Raw genomic sequence first — 26,217 nt, forward strand, 5'->3', positions numbered from 1 at the left:
ATCTAATTTCTACTGCTCCTGTGATAACTTTGTTACAAATGCTCCATTATACAGTTATATGTTTCCAAATTGTATGGACATGAAATGAAGGTCTCACCAAAACCCCTTGAAAACTCCTCAAATATGGGGACGCGGGCCCTCTCAGCAAACACATCAGCGTTATTCACCAGAGCTTCCTTTATGGTCTCATATCCCGTTAGCACCACTATTTTCTGGACTCCCAGTTGGATTTTGAACACAGGTCCATACTGTTTGGATAGCTGGAAAAAAGAATGGGAGAGAGAGAGAGAGCTATGTTAAAAAAATAAATCACGATGAGAATATGTACATTTTGCAGATTGAAATACACAGGGCTTTTTTTGTCATAGAACACTCAGAACGGAGTTCTGGCACCTTTTTTTGGATGGAACCTTGTAGGGTAGGCAAGGCGGGTTGTATGACATGTGTGAGTTCCGGCACCCTTTTCTTTTACAAAAAAAGCACTGGAAATACACATCCACAATAATAAAAAATATTTACCTAAAAAAATAGGCCACTTCTGAAATGTACAGGCCAGGTAGTAAGACTTTGCTGCAGATTCTATATTAGATTCTGGGGCAGAAAAGAGGAAGCAGGTTATGAGCAGTGGTCTCCAAGCTCTCTGGCTTAGCAGACTGGCGGGGAGGGAGAGGGAATGGTTCCATGTGAGTTGCAGGCCTATGTGTGAGCTCCTGAAAATGGAGTTTTGTGCAAGAGCACATATCACTCATGCAAATGGAACTTTACGTGTCAGCACAAGCGCCCACTACTCATGCAAATGGAGCTTCATGTGTAAGTGCAAGCACCTGCCACTTGCATAAATGAGTTGAGTGGGGACATGCTTGTCTAACGGTTCCGAATGGGCCACAGCCCAGTAGTCGGCCGTGGCCTGGGAGTTGGGGACCCCTGATAGAGAGAGTATTGGAAGGCCAAGGACAGAGAATAGAGGGCTGGGGAGTTTTAGGTATTGGGGGAGTTTCAAATGTTGTGACTGGATTTTAGTGGGCATGGGCATTGCCCCCTTTTGTGACCCACCCATCTTTTTCAGAAGGGATTTTATCACTTGCTTTCATTCATGAAACTCTTTGAATCCTCTGAACATTAAATAAATGGATCCATTTGGGTTTCCCTCAATTAACCAATCTTAAAGTTGTTCAATGTCCAAATATACTTTTGGTGCGATCAATTTTCCTGTACCTTTCTTAAAGAAATGCATTTTTGTTTAAATTTGCCCCTAATAAACAGCTTGGGAAACATCTTTTTTTCTAATGTAATATATTTACACTTTACTTTTATGGATATATGTAGTTGTTTACTGAAAATTATACCATGTTTTTATTTGTTTTGGGGGTGAGAATAAAAATAAGTTGGGAATAAAAATAAGTTATTTTAAACTGAACATGGTCACACATATTTCAAAACCCTCATCTCAAAACTATCCATTTTGTCATTCTATAGTAATATATTGTGTTGATGCCTGATCTACCTAGATTCAGGGCTTAGATTTTTTAAAAAAAGAATGAATAGGACATTACTTTATTTGTCGGGAATGAATAAGCTGTTTGATTTAATAAGAGCATTTCTCTTTAGTCAGAGCAAGCTTCAATTTCCCTGGCTTACAAAAGTCACAGAATACTGCAATTTTCCCCTGCAACAGAAAGGATAAAAACATGTTACCTCTAACATTGTCTGGTAAGGTTTCTTCAGATCCATGATGTGGAGGTTTCCAATGACAGGTAAAGGCCTGGGTCCTGGTGGAAAATCTTTGGAGGTCTTCTTCCAGGGGTTGCCCATTCTCAAAAGGAGCATAATCATAAGTGTAGATAGGAACAGTATTGAAATAGGAACCATCCAACCCATTTTTCTTTTTAACAGGGAAGTTCTTCAGCGACTCTAATGGAACGTTTGCAACACAATTTGATCAGAGACAATGTCTGCCAACCGAAAAGCTCCAAAAGGAACAAAAGAATTAAACTCTTAAAACCTACCTGAAAATGAAGATTACCTGTAAGAATGGACCCCTTAATATTATAAAGGCAGATGAGTATATCACAGTCATCCTTGGTAATAATTAAACTGTAGTTAGTCAGGTACTTTGAACATACATTAGAATTTTCTGAGTATTTCTCCCATTTAACTCTTTAAAAATATGAACTGGGAATGCATGGAGGTTTCTCCTCATGAGTTAAGTCCAGAAACACGGGTCAGGGTGAAAATTGTTTTACTTGTGCCCATTGAAAGTAATGTCCTCAGCATTTAAATTTGTCCAATTTATTCCTATACTCACAGAGACACTCATGCTTTACCTGTGGCTATGTATTTTCAGACCAGAGTTATCCAGTAACAACTCAGTTTTAGTTCTTAAATGTTTAGTTGTTTTAAACATGGTTTATGAAAAAAAAAGATCCCACACAAGATATTGACAGTCTAGTGTCTACTGAGCAGTATCTGCTGCTCGCCATGATATTAAAAAGTTGCTGAGACTCTAGAAAGAGTGCAGAGAAGAGCAACAAAGATGATTGGGGGACTGGAAAACATAAAAAGAACAGTTGCTGGAATTGGGTTTGTCTAGTTAAGGGGTCAACAACCTGAAACAGTGAAAGAGCCACTCAGAACCAGTTCCCTCACAAAAGGAAAAACTGGGAGCCACAAAAAATGTGTGCACATGCGTGTACATGCGCGCATGTGCAGAACAGGGTTTGACTGAAGAGTGGAGCCAAGGCGAGATATGCACCTACCTTGCATATTTGAATTGATTGAACTTTTTTAGTCCCACTTTTTTTTTGACTGCACATGGCAGAGGACTGGGAGCCACAGGAGATGGCTGAAAGAGCTGCATGCGGCTTCGGAGCCGCGGGTTGCAGACCTGTGGTCTAGTTTAATGAAAAGAATTACTAGAAGTGACATGATAGCAGTGTTCCAATATCTCAGGGGTTACCATAAAGAAGAGGGAGTCAACCTATACTCCAAAGGACCTGAAGTCAGAACAAGAAGCAATGGATGAAAACTAATCAAGGAGAGAAGCAACCTAGAACTAAGTGGAAATTTCCTGACAGAACAATTAATCAGTGTAACATCTCCAGAAATTGTGGATTCTTCAACACTGGAAGATTTTAAGAAGAGATTGGACAACCATTTTTCTGAAATGGTATAGGGTTTCCTGTCAAGTGTCCAGTAAGCATTTCCAGACAAAGAAAGTCCTGGGACATGATTTTACCAAGGGTATAATATTTTACTGAAAAATTCACATTCGAACAGAAGAAAGTGAAATCAGCTCTGGTTTTGCTGCTCAGAAAACTTTAATTAAACGATAGACTCCCTTACCCCCACCCACCAGGTGTTCACATTGTCCAATAGTAATATTTCTTCTTGTTATGGGAACAGTCCACTTCTCCTTCAAGAGCTGGCCTTTGGCTCCCTATGGCTTAGACACCATTCCTCCCACCCTTGCATACTATTGTCAAGATAAGAGCAAAGGAGAAAATCTAGGTGAAAGGTGAATCAGTTTTGACAACTTCCAACTCTTTTATTCTGTTATTCTGAAAGGAAGGCTTCTATGAACCACATTGCTGGGCCAGCCTAATCATTCTTCATAGGTTTAGACTTCAATTTCCATAATCTCCTCAGCAGAATTACCACATAACTATCAGAGGTGGGATTGTAGAGGAAACTGCCCAAACATTCTTTAATATAAAAATGGTGGTTGACTGCAATTCTTTTTTTTATTGGAAACACATCCATTTTCTGAGAAAGAAGACAAAGATAATTTGATATAAAGAAGCATGCTGGATGCCAGGGAACACTCTCACAATCAGTCACATTCTAAGTAGCTGCCATTTTTTAGTCTCTTGTAACATACACTTAAAATATCAAACTTTGCCTCTCTTTGAACTCTTTTCAACACCAGGTTCCCATTTAATAGTAATTTATGCAGTTTCTATTGCATTTTAGGTATTTGTTGTGCTGCATTTTATTCTATAAAATAGGCAGAAAAATTATGTGTGAAATAAGCATTATACAGACACACACACACACACACACACAGAGAGAGAGAGAGAGAGAGAGAGAGAGAGAGAGAGAGAGAGAGAAAATATCTCTGACAGATTTATGCTTCAACAGAAAGAACAAACTCAATATCTAATCTAGTTGGACAGGTAGATATACCCATAAAGAGGCAGTTCCTCAAACAACCTGGTTCGGGCTATCTGGGGCTTTAAAAGTGATAATCAGCTCCTTAAATTGCCTCCAGAAAGGAATTCACACAGCAATAGTGTAACAAGAAAGAACTTTGCGTATTTTCCCCCTTGTGCGAGAAGGAAGCCAGATTCTATCCCACCCTCTAAAAACAGTGGCAATTGACTACCCAGGGGAGTTTAAAACATTGCAAGAATAACCTGATTCTGACTGGATCTTTATCTTTCTAAAATTTGTGGACTAAAAGATTTCTTATTCTTATTGAAGATTTGGATTTTTACTACAAAAAGAAGTAAAACTGGACAAAGGATTATAAAAATTTTGGAATTAAAAAAAATTCTAAATGGTATGGGTGACATCCTGTGGTAAAACCTCATATTACAATTTTCTATTGCCTAAAAGAGACTTGGCTTGAAGCCCAGACTATAGATAAAACTGCAAGCTTGATAGATATCAGCTGTGAGAAGCCCAGCTGTGCTCTATAGTCAGTGACAAAATTATTTTCATTCTCTGATTGTAAAGCTTTTAACTTAAAACTCTACTAAGAGAACATGGATGAAGATCAGGAACAGATTCTGTTTATGTTGAAAGCAATTTATGAAACTATTCTTAAAGCTACTGATGAAATAAGAAGCTAAGAAAAGAACAAGATGTCGGCCTAGATATACGAATCCAAACTTTGATTACAACTAAAGAATTAACTACACAGAATGTAATAGAAGATGTGGAAAAATTAAATACTATGATAGAAGATTCAATTGACCAACAAACACAGTTAATGGAAAACCCAAAAAAGAGATTGACAACATGGAAAAGGGAAAAGACTTTCTATAGAAACCAGAAGAAACCTGAGGATCGAGAAGAAGAACAGACTGAAGGGAACATAAACATTTCAGGAAAACTATGTCAAGATGAAAAAATAGAGAGATGATTTGTTAGTCCTTCCAAAAATATGGTGACCAGATGGCCTTTTCTACTTCAAACAATATATGTAACAATACAGGGAGATCTATTTGACCTTAAAAGCATGGACATGGAAGGCGAGTTGGCAAAGAAAGAAAGCTAGAATACGGCTGAAGAAAATTGGGGTTTTGACTTATTAGTGAGAATTAAAATAGAACATATTCAAATAAATAAGATGTGTACTTTGAATACTAGATTTTGTTATGAGCTGAGATAAAGAAAATTTTGGTCATTTAAAACTTGGAAGTATAAACATTAAAAGTTAAATTTGAATATTGATTTGCTTATAAAGGTTGAATGTAAAAGTAATTAAGATATATATAAGCTAAAAATCTATTGATAAATGTAATAAATATGTTTTTACTTAGCTGCTATAATAAAAATTACTAGTTTAAATATGAGATAGTAGACACCAAGAGAAAAATAGAGGAAGTATTTAATGTTGAAATAAGAGAAATTTTTTGTTACTAAATTTAAGACATTTGGAAATTAATAGAAAATAAGAATGTTATACTGTATTATTAATTAAGTTATGTAAGATGGTGAGAAATAGAATATATTCAAATAGATAACACATGTATCCTGAACATTAGATTTGGTGATGAATTGGGATAAAGGGAACTGTGGTTATTTAAAACTGGGAAATTATAAATATTAAATGTTAAATTTAAACATTAATGGGAAACTAAAAATTGGGAAAAACTAATTAGGACATTGATAGTCTATAAAGTTTGAATGTTAAAATAACTAGGATATGTATCATTCATTCATCATCATCATTGGCATCCTTCAGTCTCGAGAGATTATGGTATCGTGCTCTGGAAAGAGGTCCTAAAGCAGCATCTGGTGTGGCTAAAAAGGCCAATTCAAGAGTGGCAGTCTCTTCCACACTGAGGGCAGATATAATCTGTCCCCTGTCCACCCCTCAGATTTCGCTGGTCCCAGGACTGCCTCTTTCCCTCAGCCTGCCGCACAAGTGTTTCTTCGAATTGGAGAAGGCCATGCTGCATCTTTAGCCTCCAGGCTGAACGATCAGAGGTCAAGGTTTTCCCAGCTGTTAATGTCCATTCCCAAGGCCTCTTGCACATATCCTTATATCGCAGCTCTGGTCTCCCTCTGGGGTGTTTTCCCTGCACATGTTCTCCATATAGAAGATCTTTTGGAATCCGACCATCAGCCATTCTCACAACATGCCCAAGCCAGAGTAGATGTCGCTGTTTCAATAATGTATACATGTTAGAAATTCCAACACGTTCCAGGACTGCACTATTTGGAACTTTGTCATGCCAGGGATGCTGAGAATACGTCAGAGACAGCGCATATGGAAGGTATTCAGCTTTCTCTCCTGTCGTGTGTAAAGGTTCCAAGACTCACTACAGTACAAGAGTGTGCTCAAGATGCAGGCTCTATAGACCTGGATCTTTGTATATTCTGTCAGCTTCTTATTAAGCCATACTCTCTTTGTAAGTCTGGAAAATGTGGTGGCCACTTTACCAATACGTTTATTCAGCTCAGTATCTAAAGAGAGAGTGTCAGAGATAGTTGAGCTGAGGTACACAAAGTCATGGACAACCCCCAGTTCTTGTGCAGAGATTGTAATGCAGGGAGGTAAATCCACCTCCTGACCCATGACTTGTGCTTTTTTTCAGGTTCATTGTTAGTCCAAAGTCTTGGCAGGCCTTGCTAAAGCAGTCCATAAGTTTGTTGAAGGTCTTCGGCAGAGTGAGCAGTAATGGCAGCAGCATCAGCAAAGAGGAAATCCCATAGGCATTTCAGCTGGACTTTAGACTTTGCTCTCAATCTAGAGAGATTAAAGAGTTTTCCGTCTGATCTGGTTCAGAGATAAATACCCTCTGTTGCAGTTCCAAAAGTGTGTTTCAGCATGAGAGGAAAAAAGATCCCAAATAAAGTTGGCGCAAGGACGCAGCCCTGCTTCACTCTACTTCGAATGTCAAAGGAATCTGATGTTTAGCCATCAAAAACTACAGTGCCCTTCATTTCTTTGTGAAAGGACCTGATGATGTTGAGGAGCTGAGGTGGACATCCAATCTTGGGGAAAATTTTATAAAGGCCATCCCTACTAAGTCAAAAGCCTTCGTAAGATCTACAAAAAGTGGCTGTCTTTGTTCCCTGCATTTCTCCTGCAACTGTCTAAGGGAAAATACCATGTCAGTAGTGGACCTGTTGGCTTGGAATCCACACTGTGATTCTGGGTAGACTTTCTCTGCAAGCACCTGGAGCCTCTTCAGCATGACACCGACAAGCAGCTTCCCTACCACACTGAGGAGAGAGATGCCACGGTAATTGTTACAGTCAAGCCTGTCGCCTTTGTTCTTATACAGTGTGACGATATGTGCATCCTTCATGTCCTGTGGTAGTCCACCTTCCCTCCAACAAAGACAGAAGATTTCATGCAGTTCGGTGGGGATGTTCTCTTTGCAGCACTTCAGAATTTCAGCAGGGATGTTATCTTTCCTGGGTGCCTTGCCGGAGGCAAGGGAATCCAGGGCTGCATTTAGTTCTTCTAAAGTTGGTTCACTGTCAAGCTCCTTCAAGACAGGCAGGCACTCAATATTATTTAATGCTTCTTCAGTTACCCCATTTTCTCTGGAATATAACTCAGAGTAATGCTGCACCCAGCATGCCATCTGCTGTGCTTGGTCCTGGATAACCTCCACTGTAGCAGACTTCAGAGGGGCAGATTTCTTCTGTGTTGGACCTAAGACCTACTTGATGCCATCATACATCCCCTTGATGTTGCCTGTGTCAGCTGCTATCTGGATCCAAGAGCAAAGGTGCAGCCAATAGTTGTTAGCACATCTCCTGGTGGTCTGTTTGACTTTGCTACAAGCAGCTCACAAAACCTGTAAGTCGTGCTCACTGGAACAGGCTTTGTGTGCAATTAGAGCTCTCCTTTTTTTCCTCAATGGCTGGAGTCAGCTCCTCTGAATGGGCTTCAAACCAATCTGCTGTCTTTCTGATCTCCTTACCAAATACTAACTAGGCGGTGTTATAAACAGCATTCCTGAAATGTTCCCATCGTTCAGATGCGTTTGCTTCAGACAGGCCTGGGAGAGTTTCCTTGAATGCTTTTGCAAATTCCTCCACTTTGCCCTGATTGTGGGTCTTGTTGATGTCAATTCGTGGTCTTCCTTCCTTCTTCGAGTGATGCAATCTCTTTGTTTTCAGTTTTATTTTGCTGCACACCAAGGAGTAGTCTGTATCGCAATCAGCACCCTGGTAGCTGCATATGATTGTAATACTGGGAAGGTTGGAGTGCCTGGTAAGAATCAAGTTGAGCTGGTGCCAATGCTTCGATCCTGGATGTCTCCAAGAGACTCTGTGTTGAGGCTTTATTTTAAAGAATGTATTGCTAACACAAAAACCGTAGTAGCAGCAAAACTCCAGCAGGCATTGGTCATTTTCGTTCATCCTCCCGATGCCAAACTGACCTAAACAAGTGGGCCAAGAACTATAATCAGCTCCAACTCTGACATTAAAATCACCAAGGATAAACAGTGGTTATTTCTCAGGGATTTTCTTGATAGTAGAAGCCAGATCATCGTAGAATTTGTCTTTGGGTTCTACTGAAGATGATAATGTCAATGCATATGTGCTAATAAGAGTAACCAGCCCTGTAGATGAGTGAAGCTGCAGGGACAGAATTCTTTCACTTCCTGCAACAGGTGGAGTAATGAATACTAGTAGGGTGTTTCTGACCGCAAAGCCAACCCCATATTCCCTAGTCTCATTCAATAGTTTTCCCTGCCAAAAGAATGAGAAGTTTCTCTACTTAACAGATCCTGAGTCTGACAGCCTTGTCTCTTGAAGGGCAATGATGTCCATCTGCAGTCTGCTCAGCAGCATGTTGATGACAGCTGTCTTACATACATCATCTATTTCTTGCAAATCGTCAGAAAGGCTGGGGGTCATTGTCTGAACATTCCAAGTGCCCAACTTTAGGGCTAAAATTTTCTTATGTTTGTTGCATGGTGCAGAGTTATTGATCTGCTTGTCAGCTTTGACCCTAAACCCCACGCACCCTGTGAGGTTAGCACACCGTGGCAGGGCAGCACCTTACTGGCTGGGGACTGCCCAGCTTAAGGAGGGCGGTACTGCCAAGTGAGATACAATGACCTCTCCCACTGTCAAAAGTGGCTCCTGGTGTCACGCTCTATGCCAATCAAGCAAAGACTTATAACCAGTAACTGCCACTTCCCATGTTGTTTCAATGCTGTATGCAATGCTGGAGTGTCCTCTCCAGAGCATGAGGCCTGGGTAGATTAATATGGAGGATAGACTGTTACCCAAGCAGCAGATCCCCCCTCTCCATGTCGCTGAAATAGTCCAATGGAACGGCGAGGCCAATAAGATTAGTTCCAGCTGCATCACAGGAGTTACCTGCGACGCAGGTAAATGTGAAGTTAGTTCACATTTATTGTCACTCCATCAACTGGTCCCACTTTCACAGATCACATCCTCATATTTAGTAAACAACCACCCCTTCCTCAATTATTCCTGCAACTATAGTACATGGAAAAAAGAGGATTTTATGTTTAATGTAGTTTTTTGGGGAAAAATCATTGGACCAGTTTGTTAATTGTTCTTTACGTAGTAATTGATTCAATAACTGAGGAACAATTTTAATATACACTTTGTCTACAACTGATTTTATGAGACTCAGCAGAATCACATGTGCTGCCCTTAATGTTGAAGAGAAAGAATAAATCAAAGTCGCAAAAGAGCTCTAAGAGAGACCAATACAGCTGAGCAATTCAGACTTGTGAGACTCTGAGTGTCCTAGTTTTACTAATATGATAGAGCGCACAATTTGTAAGTCTTGGGAGGTGTAGTGAGCCCAACTGTACGGGTCATGTCCAGATCTTCTTTTGACAATCCAGGAGCTGGTTGGAGAGTGAATTTCTGCAGAAGACTAGTAAAGAATATGAATATCTCTGTTTTGGCAAGGGTCTCACCTGGACATACTCTCCGACCTGTAACAAGAAAAAGATTTATTAGCTGTGTTAATAATATTTTATTCCACCTTCTCATGATATATTGGCTTGAGAATTCATTATGAACTAATCATAAAGAATAATAGTTATGATTATGACTAACCATAAACAATAATAATTCTAATTCTGAAAGACTGATCAGCTACCACTAAGAACACCCCTATAATTGATCTCTGAAGTGTTTCAAGAATTCAATAAATAAATTGGTAAAATTGTTTTTTTTTATTGAAAAGTTTTACAATACATTTTTGAATACAAAAAACCCCTCCTCCCCCTCCCCTCTCCCCAACCCCCCCTCCCCTCCCCTCCCCCTCCCCGAATTCCCAGAGCTGAATACAGGGTATAATAATACAAACCTCCTCACCAGTTAATTCCAGGGTGAAAATTGTTGTTTTATTTGTGCCCATTGAAAGTAATGTCCTCTGCATTTAAATTTGTCCAATTTATTCCTATACTCACAGAGACACTCATGCTTTACCTGTGGCTATGTATTTTCAGACCAGTGTTATCCAGTAACAACTCAGTTTTATTCTTAAATATTTAGTTGTGACTTGGTTTATCCAAAAAAGATTCCTTGCCCCACACAAGAGACTGACAGTCTAGTGTCTACTGAGCAGTATCTGCTGCTCGCCATGATGTAAAAAAGATGTTGAGACACTAGAAAGAGTGCAGAGAAGAGCAACAAAGATGATTGGGGAACTGGAGGTGAAAACATATAAAGAACGATTGCTGGAATTGGGTTTGTCTAGTTTAATAAAAAGAAGGACTAGAAGTGACATGATAGCAGTGTTTCAGTATCTAAGGGATTATGATAAAGAAGGGGGAGTCAAGCTATTCTCCAGAGGACTTGAAGTCAGGACAAGAAGCAATGGGTGGAAACTAATGAAGGAGAGAAGCAGCCTAGAACTAAGGGAAAATTTCCTGACAGTTAGAACTAATGTGGGACAACCTGCCTCCAGAAATTGTGGATGCTCCAACACTGGAAGATTTTAAGAAGCGATTGGACAACCATTTATCTGAAATGGTATAGGGTTCCCTGCCTGAGTGGAGGTTGGACTAGAAGACCTCCAAGGTCCCCTCCAACTCTGTTATTCTGTTATTCTGAGAGAAAGGCTTCTATGGATTTCATTGGTGGGTCAACCTAAACATTCTACATAGGTTTAGATTTCAATTTCCATAATATTCCCAGCAGATTTACTGCACACACACACATACAGTAAGTATCTCTAACAGGTTTATGGTTTAACAGAAACAACAAACACAATATCTAATCTCAGAGCTTAAAAATAGACATAATGAACTATATAAGAGCCAAAACTGAGCAAAGATTACTGCTCTGGTGTTCCAAAGTGCTCTGTTATTGCCTAACCAAACACTGTTAACAAACAATGTACTCTTCCCTCTCAGCCATTATTTTCTGCAAAAACTCAATATTGAATTTAGTTGGACAGGTAGACATACCCATAAAGAGGCTATCCAGGGCTTTAAAAGTGATAATTAGCTCCTTGACTTGCCTCCAGAAAGGAATTCACACAGCAATAGTGTAACAAGAAAGAACTTTGGGACTTCCAAACCTGTGTATTGCTGCTGCATTCTTGTCCAGTTAAATTTTCTAAGTGGTTTTCAAGGACAACCTCATGTAGAGTGAGGCATTGCAGTGATCCAAACAAGAAACATGTATTGCATGAGTGACTATGAGCAAATAACAATAACAATAGCAATAACAACAACAACAACAACAACAACAACAACAACAACAACAACAACAACAACAATAATAATAATAATAATAATAATAATAATAATAATAATAATAATAATAAGCTCAGGCAGGAAACCCTATAACATTTTGGACAAATGGCTGTCCAGTCTCTTCTTTAAAAATTGCAGTGTTGGAGAATTTACTGCTTCTGGAGGCAGGTTGTTCCACTGGTTAATTGTTCTAACTCTCAGGAAGTTTCTCCTTAGTTCTACGTTGCTTCTCTCCTTGATTAGTTTCTGTATGTTGCTTCTTGTTCTGCCTTCAGGAGCTTTGGAGAATCGCTTGACTCCCTCTTCTTTGTGGCAGGCCCTGAGATATTGGAACACTGCTATCATGTCCCCCCTCGTCCTTCTCTTCATTAAACTAAATATACCCAATTCCAGCAACCGTTCCTTATATGTTTTAGCCTCCAGTCCCCCAATCATATTTGCTGCTCTTCTCTTTACTCTTTCTAGAGTCTCAACATCATTTTTACATCGTGGTGACCAAAACTGGGTGCAGTATTCCAAGTGTGGCCTTACCAAGGCATTGTAAAGTGGTATTAATACTTCACATGAACTTGATTCTATCCCTCTGTTAATGCAGCCTAGCACTGTGTTGGCTTTTTTGGTAGCTGCAGCACACTGCTGGCTTGTATTTAAGTGATTTTCCACTAGGACTCCGAGATCTCTCTCACAGTTACTACTATCGAGCAAGGTACCCCCTATACTATACCTGTACATTTGATTTTTCTTGCCTAAATGTAGAACTGTACTTTTTTCACCATTGAATTTCATTTTGTTAGCACCCAATGTTCAAGTCTGTCCAGATCCTCCTGTATCTTAAGCCTGTCTTCTGGAGTGTTTGCTATTCCTGCCAGCTTGGTGTCGTCTGCAAATTTGATGAGTTCCCCATCTATCCCCTCATCCAAATCATTGATGAAGATGTTGAGGAGCACTGGGCCCAGAACAGAGCCCTGGGGCACCCCACTACACACTTCCTTCCATGTAGATGCAGTTCCATTGAGGACCACACGCTGCGTACAGCCTGTCAGCCAGCTACGAATCCATCTGGTGGTGATGCTATCTAACCCACACTTTTATACCTTATCAAGTAGTAGGTTGTGATCTACTTTATCAAATGCCTTACTGAAGTTCAAGTAAATTATATCCACAAGTAAATTATATCTCTGATCCACTAATTTTTTCACTTGGTCAAAGAATGCAATAAGATTTCTCTGGCATGATCTGTTTTTGACAAACCCATGTTGGCTTTTTTTTTATTGAAAAGTTTTAACATACAATTTATCTTTAACAATCCCCCCTCCCCCTCCCTTCTCCCTCCCCCCCCTACCTCTCCCCCCTCCCCCCCTCCCCCCGACTTCCCAGAGCTAAATACAAGGTATATATAAAAAAACAATCATAAACAACCATATACTAACAACCATAAACTCTAGAATCCATCACTCTCTAGCTTATATAGGATAAGACAAACCTTAGTAATATTAAATATATATAGAAAAACTAAAATAGAAAAAGAAAAAAAGAAAGAAGACTTATTCAAATGCTACATGAAACTTCTTAACCCTATACTTGTTCTGGATAAACTCAATCCATTTTCTCCATTCCATAATATAACGTTCTTGCGAGTGATCTTTCAAATAAGCCGAAATCTTCGCCATCTCTGCCAGGTCGGAGACCTTTAAAGTCCACTCTTCTATGGTCGGCAGTTCCTCTTTCTTCCAATACTGACCTATCAAAAGTCTTGCTGCTGTAATTAAATTTAACATCAACTTAGTGTCCACAACCGTAGCATCCGTAATTATTCCCAACAAGAAGAGTTGCGGACAAAACTTTATCCTTTGCTTAAAAATCTTCTGCATATTCCACCAAATTTTTATCCAAAAAACCTTGATCTTTTTACAAGTCCACCATACATGAAAATATGTTGCATCTTCATCTCCACATCTCCAGCATTTTGGCTGATAGTTCGGATACATACTTGCAAGCTTTTTAGGATCTAAATGCCATCTATAAAACATTTTATAAAAGTTCTCTCTTAAGTTTTGAGCTTGTGTAAATTTTACGTTCCTCACCCAAATCTTTTCCCACATGTCCATTGTGATAACTTCCTGGATGTTTTGGGCCCATTTTATCATACAATCCTTAACAAGTTCTGTTTCTGAATCAATCTCTATCAACGCAAGATATATCCGTTTAATATGTGCTGGTCCCTGATTTCTAATTTGCTTTATCAGGTTTTCATCAGTCATTGTAAAACCATTTTTCTGGTCTTCTTTCCACCTGGCCCGTAGCTGAGTATATTGAAACCAATTTTGAACAATCTTCTCGTCTCGCAAGAGACTATATGGCTTCAGACACCACTCATTTCTTTCCAAGCTTAGGATCTCCTTGTACGTAGTCACATCATGTTTGAAACCAGCATGTATATTTTCTATTGCGTGATTTGGAATTGCCCACAATCGTATCTTACAATCTAACTTATATCTGTACTTCTTCCAAACTCTCAGCAATGCCTGTCTTAAAATATGCACTCTAAAGACATTATCTACCTTCTTATCATACAACAAATATGCATGCCAGCCAAACAGCAAGTCGTGGCCCTCAAGATTTAATAATCTCTCTTGTGTCAAATTAATCCAATCACTTATACCTGCTAACGCAGCAGCTTCATAATATAATTTAAGATTAGGCATTTTAAGACCACCTCTTTCACGAGTATCCTGCATAATCTTAAGTTTAACTCGTGGCCTTTTCCCTGCCCAAACAAATTTATTGATACCTCTCTGCCATTCCTCCAAATTAGAATCTTTCTTAAGAACCGGTATCATTTGAAATAAAAATAAAAATTTAGGCAGGACATTCATTTTTACTGCTGCAATTCGCCCCAACAAAGACAATTGCAGTTTTTCCCAACTCTCCATTTCTTTTTGGATTTTTCCCCATAATTTTTCATAGTTATTTTTATATAATTTTGTATTAGAGGGCGACAAAAACACCCCCAAATATTTAACCCTTTTAACAATCTCAAATCCAGTTAACCCTTCTAAAAGGGCCTTTTGCGATGCTGTCATGTTTTTAGCCAAAATTTTAGTTTTCTGTACATTAACTTTAAATCCAGAAACCTTCCCATATTGCATTATTATCTCCATCAGGTCCACAACAGAACTCTCCGGCTGGGTCACTGTAACAACCAGATCATCTGCGAACGCTCTCAATCTATAATCCTGATCTCTGATCTGTATACCCTTAATTCTTTCCGAATTTCGTATTTTACCAATAATATCTCCAATGTTAACACAAATAATAAGGGCGATAACGGACACCCTTGCCTTGTGCCCTTCTCAATATTACATACTTCTGTCAAACTATTGTTAACTATTATTCGGGCTGTTTGTTTTTGATATAATGCCCTGATTGGTTGCAGAAATTTATCCCCAAAATTCATTTTGTCTAAAACTTTCATCAAAAATTGCCAATTCAATTGATCAAAAGCTTTTTCAGCGTCTAAAAAAATTAGCGCCGCAAAGATCTGGTTGTTCCTTTCCAAAAATTCCAACACATCTACTATATGCCTCACGTTATTTTTCATTTGCCTACCACTAATAAACCCAGTTTGATCCCCATGAATCACCCGTTGCAGAACCCTCATCAATCTATTAGCCAACACCTTAGCAAATATCTTATAGTCTGTATTTAATAGTGATATCGGTCTATAGTTTTTTACTTGAGTAGCATCTTGGTCTTCCTTCGGAATCAAAGAGATAAAGGCAGTTCTCCAAGATGGAGGCACCTTTCCCCCTCGCTGGATTATCTGGAACAGTTCCTTTAACGGTTTAACCATCTCTAATTGTAAATTTTTGTAGTAGGCCGCTGTCAAACCATCTGTACCTGGCGCTTTGTCTACCTTCAATTCCTTAATTACTGTAAGTATTTCTTCTTCTGTAATCAATTGATTAATCTCCTCTTTTTGTACTTGTGTAAGCACCGGGATGCTAGCATTCTCCAAATATTCATCAATGTCTTTTTCATTAATCTTCTCCTTAGCATATAATTTAGAATAAAAATCCACAAAGGCTTTCTTAATAAAATCCTGTTGAAACCCCATTTTTCCCTTATGTTCAATTTTGTCTATGTTAGAAGCCCTCTACTTTTTCCTTAGTCTATAAGCTAGCCATCTACCTGGCTTATTAGCATTGCAAAAAGTATTATGCCTGGCAAACCTCAAATTGGTTGCCACTTGATCAGCCATTAATTTATCAAATTGTCCTCTCAATAGCTTAATAGCCTCCTTAGTCTTCACATCCAATGGATTCAAAATCAAAGCATTCTCTTTTTCCTTAATTTCATTCTCCAATTCTTTCCTTCTAGCTTCCAAAGTACGTCTATATTTATTGTTCATATATATCAACACTCCTCTCATATAGGCCTTGCTAGCATCCCAGACCATATCCATAGAAGTATCCTTATTCATATTAATTTCAAAAAAATCCTTCATTCGCTGTTTACACTCTTCCACATTTTCCTTGTTTCTAAACAAATTCTCATTTACGCGCCACGAGCGCCTATCTCTGTTATCCTTATTAATCTCTAACCATACTGGGCTATGGTCAGAAATAGCTCTTGCACAAATCTTTACCTTCTTAGTCCTAGAAAAAAAGTCATTAGTCAGCAAAATAAAGTCAATCCTAGAAAAAGATTGATGTCTATCAGATAAAAAGGTGTAATCCTTTTCATACGGGTGTGTGTCACGCCAAATATCTCGCAATTCCAAATCATCCTTCATTTCAAAAAAAGACTTAGGCAATCTGGCATGACACGGAATACGCTTAAAAAAACCAGCCTTATCCATCTGTACGTCCAATACGCCATTCCAATCCCCCATAAAAATAAACGATTTGTAATCCAACTGAGTAAGCTTTGTGTGAAGTAAGCTAAAAAAGTCAGCCTGTTGTTGTTGTTGATTAGGAGCATACAGTCCAACTAAAAGCGTTTTTTTGCCTTCTAGCAACAAGTCTATCATTACGTATCTTCCAAGCTTGTCTGCTTCAATTAAGTCCGCTGTTATAGCACTTTTAATATAAACAACCACTCCATTTTTCTTATTCATTGCAGAGGCAACAAATTGCGTACCCAGTCTTGAGTTCAGTAAAAACTTTTGGTCCATAGCCCTAATATGCGTTTCTTGCAAGCATATAACATCAGTCTTAAATTGTTTTAAATATAAAAAAACTTTCTTTCTCTTCTGAGGCGAATTTAATCCATTAACATTCCAAGTCAAAAATTTAGTCACCATTCTTATCGCCCCGAAGCTTTTGGAGCACCTCATCAATAGCCCTGCCTCCTTTGGGCCGCGCTCCTCCCACTGCCTCGCTGTAAGTGCGCTTTGAAAGTTCCATAAACTTCTGCTGGTCTTGTTCTTTTATTTGTTTTGCTCTTTTTAAAGCAGCACGCATCACCCTCTGCTCTCCAGCATCAGCCAACAAAGTTATAGTTTGATCCCCTCCTACACCATTCTCCTCTGTCTGTCCATCTTCAGCCTCTTGAGGTTTTCCTTCTCCAGATCCCTTTGCAGCTTCCAGAAGTGATAGTGGGGTTGCTTTTAAAACATTATTGTAGAATTCACGCGCTTGTACCACAGTAACCAGACGGTATCTTTTACCTTCATGCATTACCACCAGCCCAACTGGAATCTCCCATCTGAACCTTATGTCACGTTGTTTAAGTTCCTGCACCAGAAATGCAAAATCCTTTCTTCTCCTTAAAATCTTTGGAGGAATTTCCTTTAAAACCAAAACTTCTTGGTCAGCAACCACTACTTTAGTATCATAGGCAGCTTGAATAACATCATCTCTAATTTCTCTCTTTGTAAAGTAAACCACCACATCTCTAGGTAGCTTCCTCTGTCTGGCAATCCATGAATTTACATGAAAAACTTTGTCCATACATCCCTTTATTTCAGATGCTGGCTGACCCAATACTGCTTCCAGGGCTTCAGAAATCAGCTGCTTTAAATCTTCTTTAACATTTTCTTTTAAGCCCCTAATTCTGATAGCATACTGCATCTGGTGAAACTGAACAAGGCTTAACTCTCTGTCCGCTTTGTCTTCATTCTCCAATACCTTAACTTCTAGTACAGCATTTTTTTGAGTCAAATCTTCCACTTTTTCTTCCAAACCTTGTACACATTCAGCCACACTTTCCACTGTAGACAAAATGTCTACCCTCATCGCACTAAATTTCTCTTCCATCCTCTCTTCTATTCTCTCCTCCATTTTTGCCAGTTTATCACTCAATGTTACTAAAATTACCTGGGCATGCTTTTCAAGGGTATCTTCTAAATCCTTCGATGTCAATGCAGCAGGAGGAAGCAAAGCTTGCAACGATGTCTGTTGCACCGGAGAAGTTCCAGCACTCCGAAGAGTTTTTGAAGGAGGTTTAGCCGCCATCTTTTACTTTCACTTGTGACGCACTTTCACTTTAAGTTTAAAAAGTCCATTAAGCTTGAGAGTAAAATATAATAATCCTCTTCACCTTTTCCTCTTGTACTGCTCTGCCTGCTCCTTTTATTCCATAGTCTTTCCTTCAGGCAGGGGTGGTCGCAAACGCCTGGCTCTGCTCCAAGAAATCCGGAGCAGAGACGCTGACCAGCTGGGAGCGACCCAGGCTACGGGGGAGTTCGATCCTTCAGCCGCCCAAGCTTTAAGCTCAGGCGGCCCCGGAGAACTCGACCCCTACCTGGGGCCTCACCCCCTCCTCTTCTCCTGAGGAGGGGGCTTCAAATTCACCCGAACAGCTGATCGGCACTGTTTCGGGTGAAAATTACTCAGCTGAGCCGCGGGCAGCCCGAAAAGGCTGTCTCCGGCGCCGCGCCGCCACCGGAAGTCTAACCCAGGTTGGCTTTTAGTAATGACTTTGTTTGCCTCTAGGTGTTCGCTGATTCATTGTTTGATTATCTTTTCCAGACTCTTCCCAGGTATTGAGATCAGGCTGATAGGTCTGCAATTTCATGGATCCATTTTTTTCCTTTTTTGAAGATGGAAACTACATCAGCTCTTTTCCAGTCCTCTGGTATTTCCCCAGTGCTCCAGGATCTTTGAAAAATATAGTTCAGTGGTTCTGAGATCACGTCTGCCAGTTCCTTGAGAACCTTGGGGTGTAATCCATCTGGTCCTGGTGATTTGAACTCGTCTAGGCTGGACAGGGGCTCACTTACCATTTTCTTCCCTATCTTAACTTGCATTTCTATTCTGTTTTTCATGGCACTGGTTTTGGTAGGTTGGACTGTTTTTTTCCCTTTGTGTAAAGACAGATGCAAAAAATGAGTTAAATAGTTCTGCTTTCTCCCTGTTGCTTGTCACCTTCTTGCCCCTTTCCCCCACTAATGGACCAATCATTTCCTTAACTTTTTTCTTGTTTCTTATATGTTGAAAGAAGCTTATTTTGTTATTTTTGACTTTGGTCGCAAGCCTTAGTTCATTTTGAGCTTACCTTTTCTCACTTCACCTTTGCAGGCTTGGGCTATTTTTTGATATTCTGACTTAGTTATGTGCCCCTCTTTCTACTTTCTATACTTGTCCTGTTTATTTTTCAGTTTATCAGAGAGTTCTTTATGCAGCCATGCTGGTTTCTTCTGAGAAACATTTGTTGGTATTGTGCTAGACTGGGCTTTTATTATCTCACTTTTTCAAAATTTCCCTAGCTTCTTGAGTTGTTTTCCCCTTTAGGATTTTCATCCATGGAATCCTTCCCAAGCCCTCTCTATGTTTATTGAAATTAGCTCTCTTAAAGTCCAAGACTCTAGTTTCATTTTGTTCTATTGCTTGTGCTTCCATAATATTGAATTCCAGTATTTCATGATCACTTCCTCCCAAGGTTTCTGTGGCTTCAACACCTTCTATCATTTCATCTTTGTTAGTAAGAATTAGATCTAAAATGGCTAATCCCCTAGTTCCCTTCTCTACTTTTTGGGAGACAAGGTTGTTTGCTAGGTTTGACAGGAATCTGTTTGATCTTCCACTTGGTGCAGAGTTTGTCTCCCAGTTGATGTCAGGGTAGTTAAAGTCCCCTATTACTATTTTGATGTGCTTCCTACATACCTTAGTTAGCTGACTAGCAAAAGGTTCATCTATTTCCTCTGTTTAGTTGGGTGGCCTATAGTATACACCTATAGTATACAATGTCATTTCCTCCCCCTTTTATATTGACCCAAATGCATTCATATATTTAGTTCAAAGATGAAAATCTTCTTGAATGTTTCCCAGTGTGTCAATGATCATTCAAAAACTGACATCCTGGGCATCTTACTCAGGAAGAAGGTATATGTATTTCTTGTTTGATTCAATGCATCTCTTTCAACAGTTATGGATGGTAAATACAATATATGCTCAGGCAAAGGAGTCAATGTTGGGAAAGGGTCTGATTTCCTTGATAATTTGAGAACTAGTTTTTTTTTCCTGGGAAATAGATGTTCATACCTTAACCAATAAAAAGTAAAATATATTTTGTCTATAAAGCTGGGGCATTGATGTTTTGCCCAAATCACATCTTCACTGGTTTTCATCTGAACATAAACACAGATTTAGCTGCAAACAGGGTTTTTTAATGCTTTGAAGGTCAGTATAAATTATACATAAAATGAGGGCAGTTTGTTAATTGTTCCTATGTAGTGGTTGATACAACTAAGGACCAATGTTAATGTATCCTTTGTCTACTACTGATACAGGTGAAACTCGAAAAATTAGAATATCATGCAAAAGTTCATTTATTTCAGTAATGCAACTTAAAAGGGGAAACTAATATATGAGATAGACTCATTACATGCAAAGCAAGATAGTTCAAGCTGTGATTTGTCATAATTGTGATGGTTATGGCTTACAGCTCATGAAAACCCCAAATCCACAATCTCAGAAAATTAGAATATTGTGAAAAGGTGCAATATTCTAGGCTCAAAGTGTCCCACTCTAATCAGCTAATTAAGCCATAACACCTGCAAAGGGTTCCTGAGCCTTTAAATGGTCTCTCAGTCTGCTTCAGTAGGAATCACAATCATGGGGAAGACTGCTGACCTGACAGTTGTGCAGAAAGCCATCATTGACACCCTCCATAAGGAGGGAAAGCCTCAAAAGGTAATTGCAAAAGAAGTTGGATGTTCCCAAAGTGCTGTATCAAAGCACATTAATAGAAAGTTATGTGGAAGGGAAAAGTGTGGAAGAAAAAGGTGCACAAGCAGCAGGGATGACCGCAGCCTGTCAGAGGATTGTCAGGAAAAGGCCATTCAAAAGTGTTGGGGACTTTCACAAGGAGTGGACTGAGGCTGGAGTCAGTGCATCAAGAGCCACCACACACAGATGGATCCTGGACATGGGCTTCAAAGGTCGTATTCCTCTTGTCAAGCCTCTCCTGAACAACAAACAACGTCAGAAGCGTCTTACCTGGGCTAAAGAAAAACAGACCTGGTCTGTTGCTCAGTGGTCCAAAGTCCTCTTTTCTGATGAGAGCAACTTTTGCATCTCATTTGGAAACCAAGGACCCAGAGTCTGGAGGAAGAATGGAGAGGCACACACTGCAAGATGCTTGAAGTCCAGTGTGAAGTTTCCACAGTCTGTGTTGATTTGGGGAGCCATGTCATCTGCTGATGTTGGTCCACTGTGCTTCATTAAGTCCAGGGTCAACGCAGCCATCTACCAGGAGATTTTGGAGCACTTCATGCTTCCTTCTGCAGACGAGCTTTATGGGGATGCTGAGTTCATTTTCCAGCAAGACTTGGCACCTGCCCACACTGCCAAAAGCACCAAAACCTGGTTCAATGACCGTGGGATTACTGTGGCTAATTGGCCAGCAAACTCGCCTGACCTGAACCCCATAGAGAATCTATGGGGCATTGCCAAGAGAAAGATGAGAGACATGAGACCGAACAATGCAGAAGAGCTGAAGGCCACTATTGAAGCATCCTGGTCTTCCATAACACCTCAGCAGTGCCACAGGCTGATAGCTTCCATGCCACGCCGCATTGAGGCGGTAATTGCTGCAAAAGGGGCCCAAACCAAGTACTGAGTACATATGCATGCTTATACCTTTCAGAGTTCCGATATTGTTCTATGTACACTCCTTGTTTTATTGATTGCATGTAATATTCTAATTTTCTGAGATTGTGGATTTGGGGTTTTCATGAGCTGTACGCCATAATCATCACAATTATGACAAATCACAGCTTGAACTATCTTGCTTTGCTTGTAATGAGTCAATCTCATATATTAGTTTCCCCTTTTAAGTTGCATTACTGAAATAAATGAACTTTTGCACGATATTCTAATTTTTCGACTTTCACCTGTAGTATTGCTCATTTGCGAACTGGCCTTTTTATTGGAAATTGATGATCATAACTTCTGATTAAAAAAATAAATTTTGATGTTTGCCACTACCAATTTTGATGTATCCTTGTTAACTACTGATCTTATGGGACTCAGCAAAATGATATGTGGTACTCTTAACATTTAAGAAAAGGTATATGTCAATGTTGCAAACATTGGCGGGTTTTCTAACAGAAGGGAAGCTGAGTCTTTAAATTAATTGGAGAACATGATTAATGACAAAATTAGAAAGGTGTAGAATTATGTTTTAATATATTGTGCAAGGTGCAGAGATTTCAGATTCCAGCTTCCTTCGAGCAAGCATTTGCCAGTGTATTAGGCTAATAAAGGACTTTTTAAGGTAAACAATGCCTCAGAGTCACTTGAAAAGCCCATACGTTGGAAACTTGACATCAACCTGGAATTCACCCTACTTTTTAATCTAATTAGGGAGTCCCAACCTCCTGTCTCTGTCTCCAAGTTTGGGAGACAGTCTGGCAAAGAGTTGGGGAAGATCCCATAATAGAGGGAGTAAAATTGCCTGAAGCCAGCTCCCCAGCACCAGTAGCCACCCCAGTGGGGGAAGGACCAGTGAAGAAGCTGGCAGGGAAAGAGTTTCAGCAATCCTCCCAGCTGGGAGCTAGATCCAAACAACCAGGAGAATTGGTCTGGTCGTCAGAGTGGATTAAACCCAGCAGAGACTCCAGGCGCCTCAGAGCAGCCAGGACAGCTGAGATTGAATACTCGGATGAGTGGAAGACAGCCTTCAAATGCCCCTTTGGGAGCTACCAATTCAAAGTCATGCCATTTGGACTGCAGGGGGCGCCAGCCGTATTTATGCAGTTGATTAATGAGGTCCTACATGATCACCTATACAAAGGGGTCCTAGTATACCTTGATGACATCCTAATATACAGCACGAATATGACTGACCACATAAAACTGGTCAGAGAAGTGTTAAAAAACTATTGAATGCCAAACTTTATGTCAAATGGTCGAACTGTGAATTTCACCAAACCCGATTAGATTATCTTGGCTCTAGAATCTCCAATGAGGGTATCGAAATGGACCCAACCAAAGTAAAAACCATAATTGAATGGCAGCCCCCAAAAACCCGCAAACAGCTCCAGAGCTTCCTAGGGTTTGCCAACTTCTACCATCAATTTATTCCCTCTTTTGCTGAGATTGCTCTACCTCTTACAGAACTATTCATAACGGGCAAGGGAGGGGGAAAACCGCGACCTGGCCAACTGCTAGCATGGACTATGAGTTGTTAGAAAGCTTTTGAGAATTTAAAAAGACTATTCGCGGGTGAACAAGTCCTAAAGCACCCCTGCCCAGGGGAGCCCTTCATAATTTAGGCAGATGACAGCGACGTGGCACTCAGAGCAGTGTTATTGCAAAAGAATAAAAGTGGCGTCCTGCAACCTTGTGCTTACACCTCTAAGAAATTTACTGAAAGCGAGAGGAGATGGACAGTCTGGGAGAAGGAGGCCTTTGCTATTAGGTGGGGGCTATTAAACTGGTGGCACTACTTAGAAGGTAGTGCCTTTTGAAGTATGGACAGATCACAAAAATTTAGAGGCACTAAAACGCCCCTCAAATTGTCACCAAAACAAGTATGATGGGCACAGTACTTCAACCGTTTTAACTTTACTCTAAAATACATACCAGGAAGAAAAAACTTCCTAGCTGATGCGCTCTCCCGATTGACACAATACAAAAGCAAACGCGAAGAAGTTCACAAGGCAATTATTCCCAGTCCACAAACTGCGGCCCAACTCATACCTCGCAGGACCACTAATCTTGATGACCCCTGGGGTAAAGAAAATAAAGCAAGAACGCCTCACTGATCAATGGTTTAAAGACAATCAGATATCCCTAACATGCAGGGATGGTCTGGCTGACAAGGGGGGGAATTGTACTTGCCTGAAGCTCTTCATCTTAATGCCCTCAAACACAGCCATGATGTCAAACAGGCTGGACATTTTGGATATCTAAAAACTCTACATCTCACTCGCCGGCAATTTTAGTGGCCGGGATTAAAATGAGAGATAGAAAACTATGTCAAGAGCTGTACTATATGTGCCACCATGAAAAGAATCCCAGGAAAGACCCCTGGGTTACTGCAACTGGTGGCTGAACCTTCTCAACCATGGGAAGAAATAGCTATGGACATTATAATAGACCTACCTGACAGTAGAGGAAATACTGTCATTTGGACTGTGATAGACCTATTTTCAAAACAGGCTCACTTTATCACCTGCAAAGGACTTCCATCAGCTCAACGCCTGACTAAGTTGTTCCTAAAACATATCTATCGACTACATGGCGCCCTTAAGCGAATAATTTCGGACAGAGGGGTGAAGTTCACAGCGAAATTTTGGAGAAACTTTCTTAAATTAATTGGATCATCTCAAGGCCTATCAACTGCTTTTCACCCGGCTACTAACGGGGCCACAGAATCCGCCAACAAAATGGTGGAACAATACCTTAGATGCTACGTCTCTTACCAACCAACAAACTGGACCGAGCGCCTCCCTTTTGCAGAGGTGTCTTACAATAATTCAGTACATAGCAGCACCAGCTACACTCCTTTCCATGTAGCCACAGGGAAAGAATTCAATCCCATACCGGAATACCCTCAGTTACCCTCCGCTTCCCAGACTCTTGATCATTGGGTGAGGGGTTGGGAAGAAGTTTGGAAAAATACAAAGGTGGCCTTTAAAAAGACCTATGAGACCTACAAAAAGCAAGCTAACAAAAAGAGAGCTCCCCAAAGAACATTCCAAGTTGGGGAAAAGGTCTATTTGTCGAACAAATACTTACGCCTTAAACTATCCAATAAGAGATTGGGACCAAAATTCTTGGGGCCTTTCCCCATTGTGAAAATCATCCACCTGGTCACAGTAAAATTAAAACTACCCAGACTTTTGGGAAGAATTCACCCAGTGTTCCATTGTAGCTTGCTGAAAACTTTTCAAACCTCCACTTTAAGACCTCGCCCTAGGAAAGCACATGGACCCCTCATGGTAGCAGGTCAGACCCATTATGAAGTGAAACATATTCTTGACTTGAGAATCTTTTTTTTATTAAAGAGTTTTACAAAAAAAGATTTTACAATACATCACCAAAACCCACCCACCCCAAACCACCCCCCTTCCCCCTCCCACTTCCCAGAGCTAAATACAGGGTTATAGTTATAATAATCATATTCTAACTAAAATTATCCATAATATAAAATTAACCAAATTCATAATATGCTTTAACTCCCCTTTAACATAGATACATACAAAGTACTAACACTAAAATTAATAACAATATCCCTCTAAAATCTACTCATAAGCTAAATGGAACTTTTTAGTCCCATATTTATTCTGAATATATTCTATCCATCTCCTCCAAACTGAAATATATCTTTCTTGTGAATGATCCTTCAAATAAGCAGAAATCTTAGACACTTCTGCAAGATTCGAAACTTTAAACACCCATTCTTCTATAGTAGGCAAACTATCCTTCTTCCAGTATTGTCCCACCAGTAACCGTGCTGCTGTTATCAAATTCAACATCAAATTGGTTTCTTTAACATCACAATCTACCACAATGCCCAATAAAAACAATTGTGGAGAGAATTTTATCTTTCTCTTAAAAATCTTTTGAATGTTCCACCAAATTTTAACCCAAAAAGCTCCTAACTTGTGTTTGTTTACATTACAGGATCTGTTCTTTTGTAAGGGGGGCCGGATGTCAATGCTGCAAACATTGACATGTTTTTGCACTGACAATATAAGAGACAGCCTGTTATTTTAATTGCTTCAGTTGGGAGGGGGGAAGAGGAGGATTGTACCTTCAAGGCCATCTGAACCTAAAGAAAATAAGACCTTGGCGGGTTTTCTAATGGAAGGGAAGCTGAT

At 39.8% G+C, this 26,217-nt stretch overlaps 2 protein-coding genes and 1 long non-coding RNA gene across 3 annotated transcripts in view; 1 reads left to right on the plus strand and 2 right to left on the minus strand.

Annotated features, from left to right (window-relative positions):
- Positions 1–1,911, minus strand: part of LOC310632521 (uncharacterized protein) — a gene marked incomplete at its 3' end in the record, with an annotated part of 33,060 nt that extends 31,149 nt beyond the window's left edge. Inside the window, exons 1-2 of the mRNA XM_083349750.1 lie at positions 1,696–1,911; positions 98–260 (exon numbers count right to left, since the gene is read on the minus strand). Coding sequence (XP_083205876.1) covers positions 98–260; positions 1,696–1,878 — 346 coding nt within the window. The 5' untranslated portion in view covers positions 1,879–1,911. The remainder of the gene's footprint in view (positions 1–97; positions 261–1,695) is intronic.
- LOC310632646 overlaps positions 1–26,217 on the plus strand; it is a 1,302,393-nt gene that overhangs the window by 568,984 nt on the left and 707,192 nt on the right. The window lies entirely within an intron of this gene.
- LOC310632522 (cytochrome P450 2K6-like) overlaps positions 8,698–26,217 on the minus strand; it is a gene marked incomplete at both ends in the record, with an annotated part of 46,335 nt that continues 28,815 nt past the window's right edge. The window contains 2 exons of the mRNA XM_083349751.1: positions 8,698–8,940; positions 10,152–10,169. Coding sequence (XP_083205877.1) covers positions 8,698–8,940; positions 10,152–10,169 — 261 coding nt within the window. The remainder of the gene's footprint in view (positions 8,941–10,151; positions 10,170–26,217) is intronic.

The sequence above is a fragment of the Vipera ursinii genome (assembly GCF_947247035.1).
Source record: "Vipera ursinii genome assembly, chromosome: 1".
NCBI lineage: Eukaryota > Metazoa > Chordata > Lepidosauria > Squamata > Viperidae > Vipera > Vipera ursinii.